The sequence below is a fragment of the Limulus polyphemus genome, unplaced genomic scaffold (assembly GCF_000517525.1).
Source record: "Limulus polyphemus unplaced genomic scaffold, Limulus_polyphemus-2.1.2 Scaffold273, whole genome shotgun sequence".
Taxonomy (NCBI): domain Eukaryota; kingdom Metazoa; phylum Arthropoda; class Merostomata; order Xiphosura; family Limulidae; genus Limulus; species Limulus polyphemus.
This window is the reverse complement of record NW_013665883.1, coordinates 505,416-523,348: the sequence shown is the minus strand read 5'-3', so window position 1 is coordinate 523,348 and position 17,933 is coordinate 505,416. Positions and strand designations below refer to the sequence as shown.

The 17,933-nt window shown below is 31.3% G+C and overlaps 1 protein-coding gene across 2 annotated transcripts in view; it reads left to right on the top strand.

The window, feature by feature from the left end:
* Positions 1 to 17,933, top strand: part of LOC106456933 (G-protein-signaling modulator 2-like) — a 44,539-nt gene that overhangs the window by 24,364 nt on the left and 2,242 nt on the right. For both annotated transcript variants that reach the window (XM_022382737.1, XM_022382736.1), the window contains exons 6-13: positions 6 to 38; positions 1,818 to 1,933; positions 2,204 to 2,468; positions 5,231 to 5,351; positions 8,776 to 8,843; positions 13,652 to 13,789; positions 14,063 to 14,237; positions 14,625 to 14,869. In XM_022382737.1, the coding sequence (XP_022238445.1) occupies positions 6 to 38; positions 1,818 to 1,933; positions 2,204 to 2,468; positions 5,231 to 5,351; positions 8,776 to 8,843; positions 13,652 to 13,789; positions 14,063 to 14,237; positions 14,625 to 14,869 (1,161 nt within the window). The remainder of the gene's footprint in view (positions 1 to 5; positions 39 to 1,817; positions 1,934 to 2,203; positions 2,469 to 5,230; positions 5,352 to 8,775; positions 8,844 to 13,651; positions 13,790 to 14,062; positions 14,238 to 14,624; positions 14,870 to 17,933) is intronic.

The following is a 17,933-nucleotide window of genomic DNA, read 5'->3' as shown; positions in this document are numbered from 1 at the left end:
TAGGGGACTTTCCTAAAACTATTTCATATCATCAAGAGGTTGGTCTTGTCTTTTAAACTCTATTTAATAAACCCATTTATGAAAACAACTGTAAAATCATTGTAATATGTATAGCTACTGTGATCTTTGTACTTTATATCTTTTATAGAAGTAATAGAACAAGTGGATAGATGTATTGTTTCTAGCTTCTGTTACCTCTTATTTTACAGGGCTTTTTTTAAGAGTAAGTAGATGTAGTATTCCTAACTTTAGTTACCTGTTTTATCATTGTTTCTTAGAACAACAAGTGAATAGATGTAATGACTTCTACCACCTCTTGTTTTATATATTTGTTTCTTGAAACAATTACTTAGGTATAGTGTTTCTGATTTCTGTTACTTCTTGTTTCTAGAAGTATTTCTTGAAACAAAAATTGGGTGGATGTAGTGTTTGACTTCTGTTGCCCTCTACTATTTAAAGTCTTTTGAGCAACCAGTAAATGATTGTAGCTTCTATTTAATACCACTTGTTTTCTAGAAATTTTTTGGGGGCAACCAGTGGATAGATGGAACTTCAGTTTAATACCCCTTGTTTTCTAGAATTTTTTTTGAGCAACAAGCGGATGGATGCAACTTCTATTTTATACCACTTGTTTTCTAGAGTATTTTTAGAACAACCAGTAGATAGTTGCAACTTCTACTTAATATGACTTGTTTTATAGAATTTTTAGTTTTTCTTTAGAACAACTAGTGAATAATGGTAGTGTCCTTATTTGTTCTTGTGATTTGTTTGATGATCATATAATAAGTATATATAATATTCTAGTGTTGTACTATATAGAATTTTTAGTTTTTCTTTAGAACAATTAGTGAATAATGGTAGTGTCCTTATTTGTTCTTGTGATTTGTTTGATGATCATATAATAAGTATATATAATATTCTAGTGTTGTACTATCTTATCTGTATTTTTTGTATATACAAGTAAAGGGTGGTTGTGATATTCTTTCATATTTTTTAGTACAACTTAAATGTGCGTGAAATACTTGTAAGTCTAATTGTTGATTGATCAATAGTTCTTATACAGCTGAGCTGTTTAGATGGTTGTTGAAAAGTGAACAGAGTTTAGATTGTCTTGTATCTGCTTCCTGGACCCACCTTACAACAACCTCTGTGACAATTATTTATAAAAGAGCCTTCCTGTGGCTCAGCAATAAGCTTGAAGATGTTTTTAATGCTAAAAATAGGGATTTCATACCCTCAGTAGGCACAGTGCAGATAGCCCATTGGGTAGAAAGAATCTCCTATGAGTAATATTGCATTACATGAAACTTTATTACTGCTAGTTTAAATTATCAATTGCATATGAAAATACAATAGTTTCTAACCAATAAAAGTATGTTTTATAAAGTTTCATAACTAAGTTTATTAGGAAGAAAATGCAGCTTTAGAGATTTTAATTAATATAACCACAAGTTCAAACCATACAACTTTACAATTTGTTTGAAAATAATCCGTTTATTTTCTAAGGATGAAGTTGAACTTTCCAGTATTTTTTGAAAAAAATAAACTGACATAGATTTTGTTTTCATTACAAAATTTCATTATGTTTCTCCAAATATGAGTATTAAATTTTTTAATCAAATGTTTTTTGTAGAATTGAGTTATCTTTGTTTTTTTGTCTCTTTCTCACTCATCCTGTTTTGTTGACAAGTTTTATATAATAATCATAGTAATGTGTATTGAGTAAGAGGTCAAACCGTCATGAGAAGAATTTAATGTATTATTGTTTTTATTGAGATTTTGTTAAATTTATATCTTACTTTACTTACATTCAAAAGAGGCTCAGCATAGCAAGAGAATTTGGAGACAAAGCAGCCGAACGCAGAGCCCACAGCAATTTGGGTAATGCACATATTTTTCTTGGTGAATTTGAAACTGCAGCTGAACACTACAAGTAAGTATTTTTTCTGTGTATGTATATATAATACTGTGGATAGTTTCTAGATGAGTCTTATTTCAGGGACATTTATTATTACACCATCCTTTTTCATAACAAGGAGTGAAAGAGTCTCCAGTACTCGTGGTAGCCAGTAATTGTAATTGTAATTGTGTGTGTGTGTGACAACTTCTGCATTTGAACTAATAAAAATTAATACCGGAAATTTATTATTTAAGTTGATTGCTTCTGCAACTTTCAGTATCTGTTTTACTTCAACCTTTTTAGGAAAACTTTGAGTCTTGCTGAGGAACTGGGAGACAGAGCTGTAGAAGCTCAAGCTTGTTACAGTTTAGGCAATACCTACACGCTTCTTCATGATTATCTCACTGCCATTAAATACCATCTTCGACACTTGCAAATAGCCAAGGAATTGAAAGACAGAGTTGGTGAAGGTCGAGCCTGTTGGAGTCTTGGTAATGCTTATTCTGCTATTGGTGATAATGAGAAGGCACTACAATATGCTACAAAACATTTATATATTGCAGAACAGGTACTTGTGTATACTGTGCATTTTTCATTTGTCTCACAAAACTTTTGGTAAAACAAGTAATTAATAAAAAAAAGTTAATTGATATAAAACATTTTTCTGTTGACCATTGAGAATATGCTAGTTAGAAACCTTAGTTACTTCATAATTATTTTTATTGATTGAAGAAATTTGGTTTAATTCTAAAACATTAATTATAACTGAATCTTTGAGTGAAAGGGCCAGTAAATGAATTTTCCATCATGGTTATGATAGTATGTATGTATACATGGTGAAGCAAATTTGGTGTTTTTTTGTGTGTGTGTGTTTTCAAAACAAGAAGCACATTTGTTATTGGTTATTGTTGGTACTTAGCATGTGATCTGCAATGAGATATACTGTTGAGTACTGGGCGTAGCATCTACTAGCTTGAGCTCTTATCAGTGTTTCCTTCAAATTGGATAGTTTGAGGATCCAAAGAAAAAGCTTAGGTTTCTGCACTGTAGCTTTTGAGGCTAATCATGTACCACTATTTTGTGTTGGGTGGTGCTGATATTAAAAAGGCACTGTGGCTTGATATTACATTAGGATATATATTGGCCCCAAAATAACTTCCACTGCTAATTTTCATTTATTTATTTGCTTTTCCATTAGTAAAGATGAAACTTTTTTTTTCTGTTCTTCTGCCTTCTCACTCAGAAAACTGTATTTTATGTGGCATGGCAGAGGATGAATCTTTAAAGAATACTTTAACCATAGTTTTATACAGTACAAGCAAATGTACCTGTCCCCTGTATGTGGACAGTGCATTGTTTTGTAAATCATACATAGGTGTAGAGTTATATTTAGACATCTCGGAGTATAGATCTCATATCTCCAGTGATGCCAATATTAACATTCAGATCAATTTAGATTTAACAACAGTATCACTTCAAGTATTTTAAGGAAGGAAATGTTGTGCATCTACTGCACGTATATATGACGTAGTTTGTATACGTCCTAAAGAGTATTTTGGGAAGGTCATGAATGTGCATGTGTGTACTAACAGAAACTCTACTTCTACCATACTGTTTTTCCTTACTTTCACGACCTTGTTTAATACTGAACTTGTCATCTCAGCATTTGCTAAAGTAATTTTAGGATCATTTAAAATATGATGTTACTAAGCTTGTATGCTGGCTTAATTTTTCCATCTTATCTATCAACACCAGGTGGTGCACCTAACATGTGCTAATACTGTGCAAGTCACTTCAGCATCCACCAGCTGGTTATGATACTACTTGCACTATAGTTATTAAACATTTCAATTCACTTGACATCTCATTTTATTATCATTTCAAACTAGTTATTCCCCAGTTTTTAGAAGGCTGTTAACATTACTGTCATCAAGAAAATATGGAAAAACTAGACCAATTAACTTGTTACAGTATAAAAATTGAATATAGTGCCACCACACCTCTGACTTTCCTACATGCCACTACCATAATATATTAAGTATCTTTTTACACTCTTTTACTATTAAAGTTATTTTTTTCCATTGAAAAAAAAATTCTGTATGTGGTACAGCACATGGTTTTGTAAATCATACATAGGTTTAGAGTTATATATAGACATCTTGGAGTATAGATCTCATGTACCCACTTCAGGAAATCAACATTCATTACTCTGTGTCAGTCCAGTCATTCTTAATGTACAAGATGAAAATGTTAAACAGTGAAAATCTTCTTATGTAATGCGTGAGAGATCAATTTTACAGGTTTTTTTAACATTTATATGTTGTTGTTTTTTTGTATTATCTACACTTCTATGGTGTGCATCATGTTATTGCAGTTCTGTAAATATTATATCAACAACCTCTTAACTGTGCTGTAATCATAAAATTTGAAGATTTTTTTTTCTTGTAACAACTTATTCGTTTGTGCACTCAGTGTATAATGCATAGGTCGTGAGTTTGAGTCCCATCACCGAACATGTTTGCCCTTTCAGGTGTGAAGTTGTTATAGTGTGATGGTCAATCCCACTTTTCATTGGTAAAAGAGTTGGCAGTGAGTGGTGTTGACTATCAGCCTTCCCCTTTTAGTCTATCACCTCTAAATTAGGGACAGATAGCCCTCAAGTAGCTTTGTTTATAATTCAAGGGAATAAACTTTTTAAATAATTTTTTATTCTTCTTAATTTCAAGTCATCTTAAATATTAACCTCAGCAACAATGTTGATACTTCTTCTTACTCATTGTGAACGTTTAAATACAATTTCAAGGAATTTGTGAAAGAAAAGTTTATTTACACAAACATAGATTGTTTTTATTGCATTACAGCTGATAAACAAATATAAGCATTTTGTAGGTTTGGGTTGTTTGAATATTTTGAGTTTTTATACATGAACATTTGCATATTAAAGCGTGTATTGTTTCACAGTTTTGAAGATCTATTTCTTGTGTGAAATGCAATCCAACTAAAAACTGAATCTTAAAAGGTATGAGTTAGAAGTTTCAGTAAATAAATATTTTAAATATACATTATAGGAATAAATATGCAAAAAGGTAGAGAACAAAGATCCTGAAAAGTAACAAAAATATAAACAAATTTCTTCTTTCCTTTTAACCTTTATATAACATACACAAATCATATTAGAAATGTATAACCTATGACAGTTTTGAGATTCCAATTCACATGCAATCCTCAGAAAAACATGCCTTATTTATTAGACAAACTTTTTTGGGGGGGCATGGGGAGGAGGTAGTGAGATTATTATTTTTTTTTTTCTATTCCTTTTCAACCAAACAGATTGGGGACAAAGTTGGTTTAACCAGTGCAAACATGGGAGTTGTTGAGTTGCAAAATATTTTAGGTGCTCAAAATCACATAGAAGACAAAATTACACATGGAAGTATGGAAAACACACCAGGTAAGTTTCATCGTATTGTTTTCACTTTGAAAGACAAGACAAAATAATATGCTATAATAAAGTAAAGTTTTTATTTCTCTCTCACAGACCTAAGTATGAGAAGATAGCACATAGTATACTATGTTAATTACTTGTTCCAGATTTTACTTGAAGCATACATATATTGTTGATACACCAGTGTACTCATTTGTAAGTAGATAGAAAAGCTAAACAAGATAGCACATTGAGATAGATCCTAAATTGGTTCACATGTTTTTTGTATGTAGGCACAGTAGAAAATAATGTGTATTGGATAGTACAATAAGCTAGTTTTTTTCACCTTCATATGCATTTTTTCATGTGTACCATACTTAAAGGAAAAGCAAATTGTGCAAAGGTTAACTATTATTCTATCTGTTAAATAAATGGAGAAAAAACATATAATAAAGATAATTGTTATGGTGTGAATGTCTCTATCCTGATGAAGTGTGATTAAATCAATTATATTTGTCGTAAGATAATAGTATTAGGTTTATTGTATTTTTAAACACTTTTCTATATTTGTTGTATCTCAGCTGGCCAGATAAGCTCTGGTAGGGAACAAAATGTATCATCTACAGTAAATATAACTGATGTTGTGTGGTTTCAAAAAACACCTAAGGAACTGAATGAAGTTTATAGTATTTAAAAATACAATAAGCCTAATACATTTTCTTATGACAAATATATAATGGAGATACAGTACTATAAACAAATTATCAGATCATAGTGTTGACTTTTATGACTACATGTGTAAGTATTTAGATAGAAAAAAGTCAGGTTTTTAACACATATTAATATAAATAAATAGTGATAGTTTACCTCCATGACAGAACATTTGTCGCCTGGTTAAAAATTATATTTGACTCCTACCATGTTCTGGAACAGAATATTGTGACCTTGTATGATTATCTTTCGTGCTACACATGTGCATTTAGAATTTTACAACCTGATTTTAATAATAGAAGCAATTATGTCTTATTTTCACATGCTTTCATGAGCAGATAACTGTCAAAATAAAAGTTATTCAATTAAAATTGTAAATATAGTTTTATTGTAAAATGTCTTCTTTGAATATTGATTCTTCACCAGTTATTTCATGCAGTAGCAATTTGATGATGATCTGTCTCGTAACATGATGTATGTGGTACGTTTCAGCATCTAACATCTGCCCTTATTGTGCTCTGTAATTGAAAAATTACTTTGTAAGGTTACAAGAAAGTTGTACAATCTTTGTGGAAAGCTTTTGCTTAAGTATGGATGTCTGTAATGGAATGCTCTAGCTAGCTAAACGTGGTACAGTAATAGAACAATCCATTCAGAACTATACAATGTTTATGTCTAAGCTTTAGCTTCTGTGTGGTGTTTATTTGTAAAAACTTGTGTCAACAACTCTCATCATTTTCTGGATATCTAAATTTAGCAAGAACTAGCATGTTGGACTGTGATGTGTTATTTGTTTTCTTTACGCATTTGGTATATTTTTGTTCTTTAAACGTGTAGACTAGTTTTGGGCCAGTGTTTAATTGTCTGCAAATGTACATGGCTTCATTCACTGTAAATCTGATTTAGTATTTGTGTATTGGTTCTATAGTAATTGTTTTAGCATATTTTACGTATGAAAGGAGGGGTGTAAAATCTGGCACAAGATGGTGTTTTTTTTCTGTTTACCTGTTGGTTTTAAAAGTTTCTTAATATAGTTTTTCTTCATAGCTTTAAACAGATTTTTCCATAATGATTATTTGTTCTTGAACACGAATACTTCACAAGAACTTCATAACACCAAAATCTACCCTAGTTGGTGAAAAATATTTAGTATTTGGTTATTATTTTTTAATTGCAAATATTGATAAAAAAAAATAAAATATGTGCAGTTTACCAAGACAAATTTTATATTCATAAGTTATGATGAAGCTTTATAGCATGGACTGTTGTAAGAATAGAAAATGATAGCTTAAATAAGCTGTTTCATGGTTGCCAAAAGAGCATAATCAGGAAGATTTTAGAATTTTACTAGGTCATCTTGCATTGAATATTATGTTCTGATGATTGAGACATTAGTGTGTTCCTTGTTTAGTTTGGTGAGGTTGTTTGGCCTGACCTCAACTTACCTCACCAACTTCATGAAGGAATACATATGTGTCTCTAAATTTCATCAAAACATAATAGTAAAAACCTTCTTGAGTAACCTAAACAATGTGCTGTCCGATTTAGTATTATAGTTTTTCTTTTCTTGGAGTATTAAATAAATTATTTCTGACAACAGAAACTTCTCACTCATACAGGTGTATTGGCTTATGAAGTGTCCCCACCTCTCCACTGTAGCTGTTGTTTAAACATATATTTCTGAAATATATACAGAGAAATAACTTATTTAATACTCATAAAATCATTTTGTTGCTTTTTATCTATTTTTGATGTCAGTTTTAAGAATAATAATATGAATATTTACTTAATTTTTGTTTTTCTGGTAATATTGTGTACATGTTCGAAAAAATGGTTAAAAGGTCATACCATACTAAATCATCACATTCTGAGGTAAGATTTATTATGACTGTCACTGATTTTCTTCTGATTTTGCATAGTTAGTGAGGAACATATGTTGCATGGAATCTCTAGGTCATGTCATTTCTGAAATACAGATCATCAAAGTTTGACCTGTTTCAGCTAACCAGAAATATTCAACTGGTAGTTTTGTTTCTGTTCTTTTGACCAATCTTCTTTTTTCCAAGGTGAAAAAATCTCTAAAGGTATCTTTATGGCTGACCTTGACCTCTGTCTTTACAGCAAAACTGAAGGTAACAAAGATTGCATCTTTTTAGTACATACATTTAAGGTCACTTGTGCAAGAGTAAAGTGCATGGAAGCTGTTAATTTTTTTTCTGGTTTACCAATTCTACCAACCGCACCCCAGCCTTACCTCATCATCTGACTGCCACTCAGAAGTTACTTGGGTGCCCAATCTAAAAAAATTTCAGGGAATTTTGACAATATTATTACCTAATTACAAATGGTGCAGTCTTTGTGATCTTTAATTCTGCTGTGAACAGAGATCAAGGCCAAAGATCATTTCTGAAGATAGCTTTTTTTGTTTAATAACTTAAAGGCTTTTGACTGTTCTATAAAAGTGCTTCAAAATAGTACAATAATTACCTTCCTAGGTGTAATAGAATAGAAGATGTGGCCATTTGAATGTTTCGCTATTTTGTAGAAACAGGCCAGGCTTTGATGATTCCTATCTCAGGACCTATATAATCTAGAATTTTGATTTCAAGCATGTCTCATGAATTTTCATCAGTTATGGTCATGCCTGATGAATGTGATGATTTGGCACAGAATGTCCCTAACATATCTTTTGTATTTACCGTGTGTAGTTGTTTCTAATGTCAAATCTTTATATTCTCAGCTAAGATAAGAGTTCGAAGGGTAAGCATGGAGAGAATGGATCTACTGAAGCTGACACCTGAAAGTAATGTAAGTTATTGTATTAAAATAAAGGAAAAGATTAAAACAGTCTACTTTTTATTTGTAAAAGAAGTTCAGGCTATGGTAGTGAACTAGTCATATTCAATTTGAAGTTGTTGTTTTATTATAAAATGTTTGTTTGGATATTTTTCATACCATTTTTCAAATACTGCAGATTGTTCATATTAGCATATTTGGTAAAACATTTTGTTGTGTACTTAGGTATTGTTTAATAAATTGGAGTGAATGTTACAAAGCTCACAGCAGTTTATTTTAATATGCAATAAAGTTATTATGTGTGGAAAGCCTTTTCACTGGTAATTAAATCATATATATAGCTGTTGTTGATAATTTCCTTTGGTGTTGTTAAAAGTAATGTTAGATTGTTTCAGCTTCATAATTCTAAATTTGGGAACAAAAGAACAGTTAAAATGTTTTTCCCTTTGTTTTTAGAAAAACTTCACCTTAACCCTCTTGCTAAATGTACTTTCTCAGTGAGCACTCCATGTAGGTTACTTAATTTACTTTTTTTCCACAAAGTTATACAAAAAACCAAACACTTTGACATTTCCAAGTTAATTAAACTAATACCAGCAATGAATCTTGCCACCTTCAGATATTGTACAAGTACTTATTAACCTTATAATTATTTTATCCCATAAAAGCTGACAAAAAGGGCTATACTAGACAGATGTGAAGGTTACATCATGTGATATTATTTTGAAGAACTTGGACTTTTAATTTCAAGGTCAATAATAAAAGTTAACATTTGCTATGAATTAATTTAGACCAATTTAAAATACAGGTATTATGAATATTTTTGAAGGATTCTAATGAAAAAATTTATTAGAGCTAAACATTTAATGGAACTTGCTAACCAATTAATCATTGGCATCGTTTATGGATTACACAAGTCTAATCTTCCTATTTCCTTTTTTAAGGCATTTTAAAGCTACCCTTTTTTCTAGTGTGATAGACATCTTTAGGTAAAATAATTTAAGTTATTCTTATAATCCTAAACTGTTGTACATCAAAAATTTATCCTATATACAACATAGTACACAAAACCAATAACAACCTGAAAATATGATTAATAGCATTCCATGAGTTTTTCCCTACAAATTTTCACGTGACTACTAAAAGAACTGAATTTTTGTTGATGAAATTAAACATTACTTCATGACAGTTTCAAAAAACTTTTTGTATAAAATTAATAAGCTTTATTAGCTCCACAGAAAACTTCTCAAATAAAAGATTTTAAAAACATGACTAATTTTGGCCATAGGTATACCTCAGGTGTTGAAATTTTTCGAGCAAAGCTACACAATGGGCTATAATGTTCTCTGTTCACCATGAGGATTTGAACCCCAGATATTAGTCCATAAACTTATTACTAACTTATTAGGTAACAACATCATGTGTCAGTTAATTGAATATGTCTTTCATTGATGGAGCCCCCCCAGTGGCACAGCGGTATGTCTGTGGACTTACAATGCTAGAAGGCTGGTTTCGATACCCGTGGTGGGCAGAGCACAGATAGCCCATTGTGTACCTTTGTGCATAACTTCAAACAAACAAACCTTCAGTGATGGAAGGAAAATTATTTTTCAAAACATGTTCAAGTTGACCAACAATACTGATGCTCAGAGAACAAAAATAAAAAAAAATGACAGAGCTTATAAACTGAATGCTTATTTTAAATATTTTTACAACATGTTAAAAAATTATTAATAGTCAAACCTTTCTGATGATTAGTAAAAAAAGATAAATGTTTAAGTATTCTGTTTAGTGAGCTCTGATATACTTAATTTAATTTTGTCTGTGAACATCAGTTGGTTCAAATCCCTGTCCCACCAAACATGCTCGCCCTTTCTGCGGTGGGGGCATTATAATGTGACAGTCAATCCCACTATTCATTGGTAAAAGAGTAGCCCAAGAGTTGGCAGTGGGTGGTGATGACTAGCTGCCTTCCCTCTAGTCTCACACTGCTAAATTAGGAACAGCTAGCATAGATAGCCCTCGTGTGGCTTTGCATGAAATTAAAAAACAAACAAACATCTACTACCAGTGCATCCTTCTTTACCTGTGATGTCTTTGACATTCCTATACATTGATGTAACATCTTTATCCTTTTATTTTTTTATTTCTGTACATTTTTCTTTAAGCAATTTTTCCTTTTCATCATTGCACACTGACCAAACTCTTTTGTCCAGTTTCTTATACTCTTTCATACTACAGGTTTTCATCTTCTCCCAAGTTCAAGGATTTATTCTGTCATCCATTTATATTTCTTTTGCCTTAATTTCAGTGGAATAACTTTCTTGATTATTTCAACTAAAAACTATTTCTTTAAAAATTTCCCATTTTGACATATTTTCTTCATTTTCAAGCTCTTGAAAATGGTTTTTCACTGCAACTGCATGCCTTTCTTTAATCAAATCTTCTTCCATTAGAATTGTATAATCAAGCTTCTTTTTTCCTTTTGGATTCTTAAGTTTCCTCAGTCTTATTTTGATGGTGCATACTACAGGGACATGGTTGCTTCTGGAGTCAGACTTTGGGTAAGTTTTCAATTGTTGTACTGCATTTCTGAATCTTATTTTGATGGTGACATAATCAGTTTGGTTTCTAATATTATCTCCAAGATTTTTCCATGTATACCTTCTTTTCGGGTGGTGCTCAAACCATGTGTTTGTAATGACTTCATTACTTGCAACACACCAATCAATCTATTTCTCTCCTCTTTCATTTTTCTCTCCATGTCCATGCAGTCCAAAAATATTATCCACTTGCTCACAACTGACTTGCACATTTAGATCTCCCATCATTATCACTTCTTGAGGTTTGCATTCCTTTTTTGCTTTATCAAGGTCTTCATAGAAATGAACACTGGTGTTCTCTTCCTGATTATCGACTGTTGGTGCATAGACTTGAATTATTACAATGCTGAAAGGTTTAGCCTTTATTTTCACAAGATATTACCCAAAATCCATGCAAACACTTTGAGGTTTCTGTATTGTAGGGTAAAGAATATAATATAAACATTATCAATAGTATAGTTTACAATTAAGGTTTTAGAACTGTTTCTGTTGGAATATAAGTTAAAATCAGCTAAAATTTGTTTTAAAATGTAGAAAGTAGCAGTTTCTTGGAAAAAGTTGAGAATGGAAAGTAGTATTAGCCAGAATCCTATCAGATTTATTGGAATAACTGCATCGTTTAAGTTTTCTGTTGGTTACAAATAGAAGGTTGGCATTGAATAAACTGCAACTTGCTTTGTTGACATCAAATGTGTTATATATAGTTACATATAGAGTTGGCTTTAACTAAGCTGTAACTTGTTTTGTTGACATCAAATGTGTTATATATAGTTAAAAATAGCGAGTTGGCTTTAACTAAGCTGTAACTTGTTTTGTTGACATCAAATGTGTTCTTATAGAGTGAAGAATGGAAAGATGACTTTAACTAAACTGTATTTTGATTTGTTGACATCAAATATATTATCGTAGACTAAGGAATAGAAAGTTGGCATTAAAGAAACTGTAGCTTGCTTTGTTGACATCAATGAGTTGTATATAGTTAAGAACAGAAAGTCAGTATTAATGAAACTGTAGCTTGTTTTGATGACATCAAGTGTGTTTTTGTAGGGTTAGGAATTGGAAATATTAACTAGATCTGGTCATTCACCAGATCATAGCTATAAATTTCTTGCATTAAGTATGTTATCTTAAGACTAGGAATGAAAATTTAACATTAATCAATCAGGTTTGAAATTTTTTGAGGATTAGAGATACTTCTGTAAAAGTTATCTCTGACTCATACTACAAAATTGTTATAATACATATTGAGCAATTCAGAAATCCACTGACAGACAAATAATTCCAAAATTGAGAGGTTTAGAAAATTTATTATTAGTGTTAAGGAATGGGATGTTTTGGGACTACCCTGTGATAATATCATTGTAGTCATTCAAGATCCACATCAAGGTCATATCCTTTGAAACATTTTTAATCTCAAATTAGTAAATTAATTCCATAATAAATGCAAATGAGGTGAACATCCTAACAGTATTACTTACAAAATGATGACAAGCAATCAGTAGCTGCTAATAATAAAATTTTCAAAGAACATAAGCTTGAATGTTATCAATGTTATTATCACAACATAGGCCTACAATACCTCATTCCAGATCACAACAATTTTTTTTATACTTTTCAATCCTTTAAAGCTACATTCCAATAAATCTCTTTAACTCAACCAAATCTTTCTCAATTTAAAAAAAGAATAATCATGTATTTTGGTTGAAGCTAACACTTTTCATATTTTAAAACTAGAATAAAAAGGGGATTTGAAACAGTACTTGAACGTATCACTCATTTTACAAAGATCTTTATGCTATATGCAGACTGCCTTCAAATAATTGTTATTGAAGTTTGTATGTTCCCTACTATTATCTTTTTTACTTAAAACCCTATCCATTGAAGCCATATTGTGATGCTACCTAGAATTCTCTGTGGTCATCTTATCAAAAAATTCACCGAATAAGTCAAGCAAAAGACACACAATGAGTTCCTCTAAAATCTTTCTTCGCATACAAAAAATACACGGTTATACAGAAATGGAAAGTAAAAATTGTAGTGTTAGTCACGATATAACATGAATTTTAGATAAAAGAAATGTTATGATAGGGTTAAAATTAGAAACCTATTAGTAGTAACAGTTATCAGGTTTATCCAAGAAATTGTTTATTGATTTGTGATTTTAAAGTTTTTACTTATATTACTCTCACTACTACTATTCTTTTAATATTTTTTCAGATATCAAAGGAAAATAAGGAAAATATGACCTCAAGCAAAGAATCTCCCAAAAAGGTTCTTATAAGTGGAGATAACCGCAGATCTAGTAAGGACTCTCCTAAATCAGGAGATAGCCAAAATTCATCCTCTAAAGAAAAAGTAAGAAGGTTTCAAATAAAATATTCTTTAATATTTGCAAATTTAGTCAGTAAGCATGTCATTTGTATAGATAGTAAATATGAGCCACACAATTAATGTGCCAACATTAGTAGGGTGTCATGAAGATAATACAGCTATATCAGTATTCTGCTAAATAAACAAGCTAATTAGTTACGTGTTATATGTACTTTAAGTTGTTTTATTTATATACATTTAATTTTTAGTTTGAAAATAAAGACCAAGTGAACTGATTATGCATTATATGTACTTTAGATTGGGGGAAGCTCTTTTGACCAAGATTCCTTCTTTGAGCTACTGAGTCAGTTTCAGAGTAAGAGAATGGATGATCAGCGGTGTTCCAGAGCTCTCCTTGAACGCAATACGGCAAATGGAACTTCTTCAACAACACTCCATCATGCTTCTCTACAGTTAGACAATGAAGACCAAGGTTGGTTTATTAGTAATCCTGTTATTTTATTTTTATATGATCATGGAATGAAAACTTAGGTAGACATAGCTACATTGCTGTTAATAGAGTTTCTTAGTCAAAGTTTTGGTTCATGTTAATCTGGCTAGGTATGAAGACTAGGACTTGTTCTGATAGATATTCTGTCATTAGTTCTACCTACTAAAATTTTTGTGCATGTATTTAATTTTCATCATAGAAATCAAGACAGAGGCTAGTACTTGTAAACTTGATAGCAATATCTTGGGTTATTAAAGACAGCTATCTCATATTGTATTGCACTGACAGGAAATGAAAATCAAGGTGTTAAAGTAGCACAAATTGTTGCTTACTTAAGGTGGTCAGTGTAATTTTATTTATTTTGACTAGAAAATCAAAGTATGAGAGAAGACCTATTTGATCTGATTGCTGGAATGCAGAGTCAGAGAATGGATGAACAAAGAGCGAGCTTACCAACTCTACCAGGACTAGGTATTTCAAAGAGCCTCAGAACCAGGAATCAGTTCATCAGTAATAATTCTCTGGAACAACATCGTCATCTTTTACACAGAATGTCTGTAGATACTGCAGCCTTGCCAGATGATGACTTCTTTGATACATTGATGAGATGTCAGGTGAGTGTATATCTATATATTTATTTATATAGTTTTTTTTTGTGTCCTATTATTTTCTCTATGAAACAAATTTCATTACAATCTGTTTTGAATGTAACTTCTATCAGGACAGGCAGGAAGTATTTACTTAGATTTGTGATGAGTATTTACTTTATTCAACAGCATATTTACAAAAAAACCTATAAAGGCAAGGCATGTTCCCCCCCCCCCCAAAAAAAAAACTGAGGTCAGGGGGCCACTAGACTATAAGGTTTTAGATGGTCTAAGGTGCAATATGGGCTATTTTTCTGTACTTTGTAAGTGCTACTTTAATGGCAATTTTTAACAAAGAAAGGGTTAAAGTAATTTAAAGAATTAAACAAGTTGCACATAATCTTTTTGACAGTATAAACTTTTAATATATTCTCTCCGATCATACAAGTGACCATCTCCTTTCCTGGCAAATCCACCTTCATATTAGACATTTCATTTCTAGTTAGTTACACTTGAATTTGTTCTTGAGTCCTTTACCTATCTTTTCTATTACATTTTCCTACCCGTGTCTTAATCATTTTTGCTTTTCTTGTGCATTTAAAAGATAACTACCTTGCAGTTATTTCACTGACAGACAATATATTTCAAAAATCAATGATGGCAGGAAAACAGCCAAATCTTTTACATAGTCAGATTTGATTTGTTAATTTTTTCTTATGCTTTGGATACATAGCAATAGAAAATCACAAACTTGGCATCCAACCATTCCAGCTTTGACCCCAATTTGTTACCTCCCAATTAAATCATCGAATTTACAACAATCTCCAGAACAGCCCAAAGAACATGGAAATCCACAGACCACAGAGATACAAAACGCTATAACCCGAGCACTTTTGAAACATAGACCTTTCTTCTTCAGTTTGCCCCTATCTTTAGAAAGTGTTTAGGTTATAGTGTTTCGTACTTTTGTGTTACATTGATTTCTTGAACCTATTTCTTTTCCTAACATTATTATTGTTTACAATCTTCATGGTAACCTAAAATGAAAGTCCAAAATTTCCTGATTCATATTACTTACTGGACAGCAAGAAAAGCTGAGCAAGGAAGTCCTGTAAAATGTAAGTAAAAGATGTACATATGCTGGCTGGAGGTTCAGTGTTTCTTTTAAGTCATTCTCATCCCTAATATATTAATTTTGTCTTTTCATTTTTAAAGAAGGCAGTACCAAAACAAATGTTCCTATTGCATGGACTTCTACATTAAAGAACTGGTATTAGTACATTAAATTTTGCAAGGAAATACTCAGTTCTGGGCTAAGCCAAATATAATATGTGAAAGTAATGTTTTTTTGTGTCTGTAATCTATTTAGTTCAACATAAATTCTGTCTATGAACTAATTTGAGTTAGAGACTTTATAAAGAACATCCGTATCTGTAGACCAGTACTTGTACTGTGTTCTCCTGGTTACAGAATAAATCATATTATTCTTATGTGGGTTCAAGAAGGAATGCAGTATAATACTATATTTAAAAAATAAAAATAGAGTCCCAAAAACTAATAAAAATTTTAGCTTTTTTTTCATTATTTAATACATCAACACATTTTTAATAAACCCTTGCATTATCAAACACATTTTAAGATGTCTACCTCTCAGCAAGAGAAATAGAAGTTTTCCGTTCAGTGTGTTTTATATTTCAAAGAGTACTCAGTGTTACCAGTGAATAAATATTCATACACAAAACATTACAAAAAAAGAAAGTATGTAATACATAATATATCGACAAAGTTCAAACATTGTTACTAAAACTCATAAAAAAAATTTTGTTCATAATAATATGTTTTATAATTTGTATTTTATATTTTATGTAAAACATTAATTAATAAATAATTATGTATGAATCTTGATAAGTATAAGTTCAGGTCAGTGATGCTACAGGCAATACAGAATTTAGTATGGAAATGATATTACAGTTATTGAGATGCAAAATTAATTGTAGCAGGTTCTCTAATATAAAGAAACCAAAGTTTTCTGTATAAACACTACTCTCTAGAATGTAGTTTTGAAGATTTACATACAACCCATAGACAGAGTGAATATAGCCCACTGTGTAAAGTTTGCACTAAAACAAACAAGTATTTTTTTACTTGACAATACATTTGGATAGGTTGGCCAACTGCCTTTCAACAAATTCAAGTTCAGTCCACAAGTTGCAGTTTCATATTTATTTAAATTCGAATTTTTATATATTACAAACCTTAGTACAAGAGATTATTGTAAAACTTTGGCCATTATTTGTGCTTGTAGGTAGACTGATGACATACTTCTACCTTATTTTCAAGGTTTACGTTGATATTACCAAAGAAATATATCAACAACAACTTACTTTTCCACTAATAACAAAGCATGGTACCTTGATATGGATAAAATTATCGTTGATCAAACATTTACAATCAAAGTTTCCAATAAAACACATTTAACTTTGAAATAATACACTTTTCAATATTATTTTTCCAACAGTACAAGATTTTGTGGAGAGCTTTAATAAACTCACTTTAATTTTTTGCAGACAAGGATTCTTTTCAAGCGTTTTACAAGAAACAGTCTTCTTACTGTCAATTATGGGCTTCATAGTTTTACTGAACACCACAACCTCTTCAAACCTATCATGTCTACGCACTAATTTTATCACTTTTTATTTAATGTAATATAGAACCACTATAATGTTGCAAATCCCATTGGTTTTTAACTCCCATAACTAGCAGATCAGATGGTTACTGGTTGGTTTAACCTCTTTCATTTATTTTATAATGGGATGACCAAAAATGACATGTATTTTGCATATACTCTGGAAGTGAAGACAATCTTCTGATAGTAGAATAGTTCTGTCATTCTTGGCAGGCCCGGCATGGCCAGGTGGTTAAGGCACTCGACTTGCAATCTGAGGGTCGCGGGTTCGAATCCCCGTCACACCAAACATGCTCGCCCTTTCAGCCGTGGGGGCGTTATAATGTGATGGTCAATCCCACTATTCGTTGGTAAAAGAGTAGCCCAAGAGTTTTGGTGGGTGGTGATGACTAGCTGCCTTCCCTC